The sequence below is a fragment of the Plectropomus leopardus genome, chromosome 3, assembly GCF_026936395.1.
Source record: "Plectropomus leopardus strain MGB_pleo_1.0 chromosome 3, ASM2693639v1, whole genome shotgun sequence".
Lineage (NCBI taxonomy): Eukaryota > Metazoa > Chordata > Actinopteri > Perciformes > Serranidae > Plectropomus > Plectropomus leopardus.
The window spans coordinates 26,768,011-26,777,637 of NC_142178.1; the positions used below are offsets into that span (position 1 = coordinate 26,768,011).

At 39.3% G+C, this 9,627-nt stretch overlaps 1 protein-coding gene across 1 annotated transcript; it reads right to left on the reverse strand.

Annotated features, from left to right (window-relative positions):
* Positions 1 to 289: 289 nt before the first annotated feature.
* Positions 290 to 7,703, reverse strand: LOC121941813 (leucine-rich repeat LGI family member 2-like). The gene is made up of 8 exons (XM_042484693.2): positions 7,282 to 7,703; positions 7,019 to 7,090; positions 6,728 to 6,799; positions 6,336 to 6,407; positions 6,113 to 6,184; positions 5,294 to 5,463; positions 3,599 to 3,763; positions 290 to 2,294 (listed from the first exon to the last, which is right to left on the reverse strand). The coding sequence occupies exons 1-8, from the start codon at positions 7,455 to 7,457 to the stop codon at positions 1,459 to 1,461; spliced, it is 1,635 nt and encodes a 544-aa protein (XP_042340627.1). The 5' UTR covers positions 7,458 to 7,703; the 3' UTR covers positions 290 to 1,458.
* Between the last annotated feature and the right edge of the window lie 1,924 nt (positions 7,704 to 9,627).

Below are 9,627 nucleotides of genomic sequence, written 5' to 3' on the forward strand. Positions count from 1 at the left end.
ATTCATGACTACAGCAACTTTGCAGCAACTATTTTTGGACATGCTCTAGAGTCCAAGTGTGCATGAGAAAGAAGCACTGGTGAAGTATTCCCTCAAATAAACCATTTTTCACAAATTTCTCAAATTTGTCATTTGTCCTCTGTTGCAGTTGAAAGAAAATGCTGTCTCAGACATCACATGCTGACAACACTATCAATTTCAAGCATGCTGCCAGAGGCACTTTGCTTTGTGAGTACATTTCAAGCCTATGCATCAGAAAAGCAAAAGTGAAACACAGGTGAATACAGTGTGTGGTTAAATATTCTTTAATGCATTAACACAAACTTGTTCTTAGGATGCACATCAGGATAGATATATTGAAAATACTAACAGAAACATATCGTTTATGCTTGATTGTTAGCATTTTGTGACTTTGAGGTGTTTGATAGTCTATAAAGACCATGGCCTAATTTACACATCATGCCATTGTTAAGTATGTGAAAAAATGTTTATATATCAAGCCAAACTGACTGTAATGAATTATGTACAATACATAAAAAAATAACAAAAGATCAGTAGCCTAAAGAAAAGAGCACAGATTTGTGTCTTGAAACCATTCAAGTCACATAGCAGCACACAATTAACCTCGTGATTGTAATTCAGAGCAACACTCAGTATTATACATTTGCATAGTAATCAGGATGAAATTATATTTAGTTCTGACACTAATCAGGCACTCTGTTATAACAGTAGCTTGTTATAAATGCCGTGTAATTAGGCTTAAGCTTGTTATATTTAGCTAATACATTCAGCTGTATTTTGGGGGGAAACATCTTGTGGAAAACCTCTGTTTCATGCACATTTAAATAATATTAAGTCACAACAGTTACTGGGATGAGATGGCTTCATCTTTTCTACTGGCTGCTCAGAGGACATAAGCTCCAGCTGTCTCAAACAAATCATTTTACCCACAAAGTTAAGAGCATTTTAGGATAACTTTGGACATTTTGTAAGGGTTGGCAGATTGATACCAAAACATTGATACTACAAATGCTCAGTTTTCATTTTGATTCTAGCGTCCATAGGTGCAAATAGATGGCCAAACTATATTCAATAGTAGGTATAGCTGTAATAGACAACCCTTGGCTCAGCCATTTTTTGACAGAATTAAAATAAAAGCCAACACCTCTTAAAATTTAATCTATGCAGTAAAATCATCTTCATGCTGTTTTCATTTCAAAAGTTGCCATTTGATTATGTTTCTGTCAGCCTTCAGTTTAAAGTTAACTATGTGGGACCAGTCATTGTTATAAATACATATGAGTTGCAGAAACTTGCTTAAAATTTTTGTCTCAAACCAAGAAAGATATATCTAGTTGCATGAAGAGGATATGCATCATTTGAAACTCCTTTGTAGCACACACACAAATATTGATCTGAGAGACCATCAGCTATGATTAGTCATTATTTTGCATGACATTATAAGCTCAAATCTACAATAATATTCTCAAAAACCATCGATTTGCCTTTGAAGCTTGAGGAGAAGATGAAATTCTTTCGGTCAGTGGTCATCACTGTAAAGGACCGGGGCGACTGCACATAAATGTCCTTGAACTTGTGGAAGGTTTTGGTCTCGGCATCCCAGAGGTAGATTTGTGTGAAAGAATAATCGCTGCCAAGAGCAAGGTAGTGCCTGTCTGTGAAGGTGAAAGGCTGGAGGATCATCGCTCCCCGAGAAGGCAGAGCCTGCACCTCAGTAAACTGCTTATTGGTCCATTTGAGGACTTTTGAGTCACCAATGTAGCAAGTCATGGCCAGATATAACTCATCCTCAATCCGGAAAGATTTGACTACCACCACGTCATCTACATTTGGGATTTCACTGTGAAATATGAACTTCAGGGTGCTCTTGTTCCATAGGTAGATGACAGGTGACTGAGACCGGCTGGTCAGGATGAGGTAAGACTTTCCGTCCAACTCCACATATTCAGCATCTGTATCACGAAACCACTCGTGGAGAAACTGGTAGGAGTAGAAACCTGTTTCATTACGGTCTGGTTGGTCGGTCCACTTGTACAGAGTAGACAAACCCGCCTTGGAGCTGTCCACAATCACAAAGTACCACTCACCGTCCATTTGGAAGACCTCAATGTCATTTGGCTTGGAGATGTTGAAGACCTCAATAGTTTGAAACTTTGTGAACTTGTTTTGCCGATCGTCAAACTTGTAAATGTGGGAGCCGCCAAAGAGCTGGGTAACAATTATCAATACATGGTTGTCGATCAGAACTGACTTGCATCCAACAACAGACTTCCCTGTTAAGATAAAAAAGTTAGTGGTGAAACAACAAACAACAGATGGCTGACACTAATATAATCATGTCATTATAGAGAAACCTTAAAGGGTCAGACACACCAAACCGACATCAAAGAGCTAGTAGTAACAAAGGCTGATTATTGCCCTGCCCCATGCCGCCTGTGTTTCATCCCAAAAAGTTGTACCTGAACACACTGAAAAGACTACAGCCAACAGCCAACTGACATGTATGCTCATATCAGCTGTATATATCAAGTGAAAAGGAAAACTGGAAGACCAACAGGATGGATTCAAGACATTGGTTAGTCAGTTAGCCCATTAACACAACCCTATGCTGAGAGAACAAAGGATATTTTCAGTGTGTAAGCAAATAATAACACAATTACGAATCATTTCTGCTGAAGAACTCTATGGCCAAAAAGAAACCTCAAGTAACAAAGAAGCTTGTTTCAGTCAAACACCCTTTCGACTTTTGTTTGCTTTCCTACCTTCTGTTTATCCTCTTGTGCACTAAGCTGAACTACCAAACAGAATAATTTCATTCACCAACGGGCTTCGCAAGCTGAGATGCTGATTTAACATGCAAAACTGGCTAAAAAAAATGCCAACCAGGGCCAACTAGTGCCAACAGTTTTGGACATATCAAAAAAGCTAAGGTTACAGACACTCACCCGACATTGTCTGATGGCCAACTGTTGGCTTGGTGTGTCAGGGTTCTTAAAAGGGTGCCATATTCATAATATCTGACCAAAGCCAACAATGATATAGACACTCAATACTATTTAAATCAGCCTGTCGCTGGCTCTCAGTCCTGAGGCCCATTGGTTTCTGCTAAAGATGTAATTGTTTAAAAACAGGTCATGAACATATATGTTAATTTCTGAAAAAGGCTGAATTATTTCTAGAAACAGATGAGCCCTGTGGTTTCTACAAAAGTTTCTTTAACAGGAGTAAATAATGAATTTGTTTGGGACTATTTCCAGCCATGCATTGATACACATTTGATGATCTCCAGTGTATTTACAGCACCAGGATGTTGTGGGATCAACTCAAAAAAAAAAAAATCCCACAGTGCTCATGTTTATTGTAATGAAGCAACATCAATAGCAACATGTGTGTTTAACTCATGTAATGAATATCATATCTTGTCTTATGTCTTATTTGTTATAAACTTATTTTTAAGATCAGTGATCAGTTCACCATTGATTTTGGTCCTTTCATGAGATTTTCTGACTTTAAAAAAAACTAAAGAATATCACCAGACTAATCGTTAGAAAAAGACTTTGTGTGGGTGTTGCCATACCTGTTATATTGTCAAATTTTCTGAAATTCATTTCAATGTGATCCCACTCCATGACCACACAACTGTTGGAGTTGGGGGCAGCCATTGCCACGTAGATGTCTTCTTTAAAGGAGAAGATGTCCGCTGACATGGATTGAATGGGAATCGACTGATGACGCACAAAGTCTGTGAGAAGTAGGCAAAAACAGAAACTACCAGTCTGCTGACAAAGGGAGAGAGTCGACATTTAAAACCTCACTGCCTCCATCACATTTTTCACGCTGTGATAAGATTCTGGATGACACTGTGTAGAGTCATGGCTATCATATTCATCATTACATTTCATGCAGCATTTCAATGATTACACTCCCAAAGTCTGGCCTTTAGCTTCATATTCATCAGATGTTAATAAAACTTGTTGCGTGTGTCTATGACTTTAGTGCAGGATGTCTTCACTTAGTTTAATAAGGATTGCTAACAGACAACCTGAGTCATGCCCTTTTTCTTGCTAATGTCGGGTTCACACTGGATGCAGAATGGCCACAAAGAGAGCCAGTTTCCATGGGGCGCCAGCTGCTTGCTTTCAGTGGCCATGTTGAGCAGCACAGTCAAACCTTTCACATAAGACGTGCCTTGGCCCCAAGCTCCGCAGCAGGTCTGGTCTATTTGTTACGTGAGCCACAAGCAAATCTGACAGGAAAACACACTAAAAATACTCTATTATGAACAATATAATGGCTATATTAGATATGATATGAATTATTTTATCATGATAGATAATAAAATATGCATCCAGTGCTTTCACAATGCTTGTCAACTCAAGTCTAATTAGAGAGGACGGAGATGAAGACACACACAGACAGATGCGCACACACACTAAGACACACAGACAGACAGCCAGAGTCACAGAGGCAAGCAGGGACAGAGCTCTCCATGTTATTGGAAGAATCTCTGCTGACCAGTGCGAAGAAATGCTCTCCTGGAGTAAACAGCCAGGCAACTGCTGGTAGATGGCTGCACGATAATTAACATATCAGGGTGCTTCCTCGTCCCACAGCCACATTTTTTTTAATAATCTTGCAAATTTATAGGAGGAGAGTGTATCTCAGTCCTGCAATGCTATATACCAAATTTGGTGTTGATGGGTTTTTTTTGTCAAAAAAAAAAATCCTCCATGTTGGACCTCAATGGCCCAAGCAGATTTTTTTTGTGGTGCACATTGAGTTAGATATGTGTGCCAAATTTCAAGTCAATTGCACATACAGTTTTAGGGCCGTGGCCTTTTGAGAATTGTGTTCTTGCCTTAATTACAGCGCAACTATGTTTGCATGTTAACATGCTAAACTAGGATGGTGAACATGGTCTGCTAAATATCAGCTTGTTACCATCGTCATTATGAGCATGTTGGCATACTAACATTAGCAATAACCTCAAAGCCAAGATCAAACCTGCACTTAGGCACAGTGTGTGTGTGTGTGTGTGTGTGTGTGTGTGTGTGTGTGTGTGTGTGTGTGTGTGTGTGCATGTACATGCATGTGTGCATGTGCTTTCAGAGCATACATGAGTGCAGTCTGCTTGTTTGTTTTTGAGAGCACGGTAGTGTCCTTTTGAATTATTGAGCAGTTTCATTGATTTCTTTCTTTCTGTCTTTTTTAACATGACATCTTTAGCTGTGCCTGTGCACAATGGCCTCCAATAGTGTACTTGTTATTTTACCTGTGGAGATACATTCGCCCGGTGGAATAGGAAGGTCATTGAGCCGCTTGCCCTTCATATCAGCGGGGCCTGCGCAGAAGACATCTGATACTGTGGCATTTGTGTTTTTCAGCCACACCATCAGCCACTTGTTCTCACAAATGCACTGGAATGAGTTGCCTCGCAGATCCCTGACATAAGACATGATAAAACCAGCTTGGAAACATGAACTGAACACAGTGACACATGTGACTTATTTATATATTCATTAGAGGAAAATATTGAGTTGGTTTAGATGCCACAAAGACAGTGCAGTAAGCATGAATCATTGAAAGTATTGTATGTGAAAAACTTTTACGATAGTGCAAATAATAATGCTGCATGTTGCAACATAAAACCTTGCATATTGCTAAAAGCTGAACTTTGAACGAGAATTAAAAAGTAGGTGTCATAATGATCGAGTACTGCAGACACTGGTTGATTGTTTGATACATACTGTATAAGAATAATATTGACAATAGTTTATGTTTCAAAAAGGTTGTTCTTATACGATCATTCACAAACAAGTACTTTTGCATTATTGTAAGGGCAATTTGTTAATAAAATTAATTTTAAATTATTTAAAAAAACTGACAATTCTAGCTTAAAAGCATAGTGCACTACAGAGGAAGAAAAAAACACAAACTTGTGCTCTCCATATCATTCTTGTGGGGTTTAATGCAGCCAAACACAAAACAAAGCCTGAGTCAGCCTCACTTAGGAACGCAGACACACACACACACACAGAGACACACACACACACACACACACACACTGCTGACACCACAACTGCTTACTCACAGTTCCAGCAATGAATCCAAGTCGAAAAAGAGATCTCTTGGCAGAAACCTCATCTTGTTATTGGCGAGCGAACTGAACCAGAGACACAGGGAAAACAGAAAAATTACAACACATTATTGTCCTTCCTAAGTCTTTTTTAAGTTTTAAAATCAACATTTCTCTGTAACTGTAAATATTGGTGATGCAGATGCTGCATGGATGGAGAGAAAGGCAACAGACTTACAGATGAGTCAAATCTCGCAGACCACGAAAGGCATTTTTGGTGAGCGTTTCAATCTTGTTCCCTTCGATGAATCTGCTCAATGACACACAAAATAAAGACTTAAATGTTGCATAATATCATACCATATTCTATCATGTCAGATAGGTTGTTGTGTGAATAAATGTTGATACACAGGACAGGAGGTGGATGTATTGAGGGGTGGGGCTGGAGAGAAGAAGAAATGATCAGCAGATTTATTTAAAGCATGGTCTGATACAATCCTTCAGCATCATCGTTAATTATTATGTAGTATTTAAGTTAACTGATACACGCATCTCATTTTTAATACGTTTTATTAATAAAGAACATCACAAAACACAAACCAAATAGTTAGTTTGTCATCTCATACTCACAAATATTCTAGATGTGGAAGGCCAGAAAAAGCATCGTCTTTAATTGTTGTCAAAGAATTTGCATTTAGAAGTCTGTGAAAGAAAAACAAACACAAACAATTTGAGTAAACTGAAATTAAAACTCCCTCTCTGTCACTTTTGCTTCTTTTCTAACTCAAAATTACCACAATAGACAAAAAAAACCAAAACAAAAACCTTTACATTATAGTGATAATTCATGTACTTTTTTGTTTGTTTCTCTTAAATGCTAATTTCTGATCACCAATGAATCTGTGAAAAAAATGCACTTACAGCAGCTGAAGAGAGGGCATAAGTGAAAACATCCCTTCCGTGATTTCAGAAATAGACCCATTTACTATGCTTCTGTTGAAAGAAAACACACAGAAATCAAAGTCTTGCACGGGTTGGGGCATTTTTACAATCTGCTCCCGACAACACCGAGAGCCAACTCTGCAGCGAAGCACCGAGGAGAAAGCAAATCGCCTCCCTGAACGCAACATTGAGTATCATATGCTTAACTGAAAACATGAAACATGAAATACGATGTTACTCACAGTGAGTTGGCCTCACTCGGTATAGTTCGTGGGATCTGTGAAGCACCGACGCATATGATGGTCTCCTTGGTGCAGGTGCATCCTGAAGGACATTTGAAATTCCTCTTAGATTCAACTCCTCCGTAAACACACAGAAGCGCCAAACCGACCAGGAGCCACTGCTGAGTAGATTTCATGTTGCTTCTTGACCATTAATGATAGTAAACGAGGTCGTGGTCGGTGCAAGCAGCTGCTTTTACCCGCCTGGACGACATCAAAATGCAGCACAAGTGGAAAGCCCTGACACAGGCTGATACGGCTGCAGCTGCGTCCCGGAAGGCTGCTTCGCTTTCGGACAGGAGGGGCAAAAAAACAAAAACATCGAGTCTCCAGTAATCACGACTTGTTTGGAAGAGAAAATCTAAAATTTGTTTTATATATTTATATGTGTGTGTGTGTGTGTGTGTGTGTGTGTATGTGTGTGTGTGTGTGTATATATATATATATATATATATATATATATATATATATATATATATATATATATGTCATAAACAATTATTTATCAAACATAATTAGAAAACTTAGATTTACGGAGGAGAAATCACTCCTAAAGGACAAAAATGTTATAAAAAGGTTATTTCAGCACAAGGGACATCATTATGAAACACGTTTAAATGCACATTGCAGACTTCATCGCGTGACACTTTCTGCATACATTAGCTCTTTGACTTCGTTAGTTGACTATATAAGGTCCCATAAAGTGGAAATGCATTAACAGCTACTGCAGACTGTTGGCCATAAATTATACAATATTTGCTCTCTCTAATGCATGCGTTGTGCCTAAAAATATTCTCCTCTCAGCTACAGTTACCTTTTAGTATTGCAGTTGGACTGGGACAGCTATAACTGATGCATATCTGAGGAAAGAGCTCTACACCGGGCCCACAGTAAACACACACAGTGGTGTAGTGGTGGTCAATATGTGCTGTGACATGATAATACCACTAGAGGGTAGCTACTGATAACAAAAAAACTTCAAATCTGAACAAGTGGCAGATTACATATCAAAGGGGAAAAGTTAATCTGCTGTCTGAGTAATACCTGTAGGAATTATTCTGATGGTTTAACTCATTCATTCTTGTGCCCCCCCAGGTTTAATTTTTAAATCCAACACAAAGGAGCTTTCAAATAGATTATTTGGGAGAGTTATATACTGAGACATTTGATTATTTTAAACATTTTTTCTATCTATCTATCTATTGATGGCAATGCAGCAACTTGTCGAATTACCCAGATCCCAATCTGATCGAGTATCTGTGGGATGTGCTAGCTAGTGACCCTCCTAACAGCCCACACGATTAAAAGGATCTGCCAGGAAAGACCTGGTACCGGACACCAAGGACACCCCCCGAGGTCTTGTGCTCATGCCTTTACAGGTCAGAGCCAAATCCAATTCAAGGAGCCCCCACTGTGGATCAGGGATACCTCTGCATCCCAAAGATTCTAAATCAGATTGAGATCTGGGGAATTTTGAGGCCAGGTTGAAACATTGGGCTCTTTGTCACGTTCCTTTGTTCATACCTTAGCAGTTTTTGCCGTGTTGGATGGTGAATTGTCTCGCTTGGGGGGGAGGCAACTGCCATCAAGGAGTGCTGTTACTGTGGGAGGGAGGGGGGGCTTGGTTTGCATCAGGGTTTCGGTGGCTGGACCGTGTCAGGTGGCATCCACATGGCTTCCAGCACCAAAGGTTTCCCAGCAGAATATTGCATTGTCAGAAAATGATCAATGTTATTTGCTTCACCTATCCGTGATTTTAATGTTATTGCTGATCGGTGCATGTATAAAGAGTGGGACACAATTTTTTCATTTGACCTTTTGGGATTTTCAACCCAAAATAATGGCCCTAAAGCTATGAAATTGAAAACATTATCTTTGCTTTAAACCACATAGTCCCATTATTCATGGAAAGAAGCATTCATTAAACAATAGGGTTGTTAGTTGTCGCAGCAGGCCCTAACAAGGTGCTGACCTTTGCTGGTGGACCGGTAGTTTATTAGCATGAGTGAAACCAAATACCCATCGCCAGAAGGGGGCAACCGTACATGTCTGCCATTGCTGACATAATTCATGGCAGCTCTGCATCTAGCATTGCTGTTTTTAGGCTAGAGTATCCCTGAAACACTCAGGACACGTGCAAGATGAAACCAGATGATGCCACAGCAAACATCTCTTTGCTGTTTCTTTCTAGATGATCGTAAAAATGTTATGCAGAGGAACATTTTGTAGAGCATAAACTCAGCTCATGTTAGGCCCAGCTATTTGTCTTAAATGGACATCATAAAATGTGTGTTACTCATCATGACC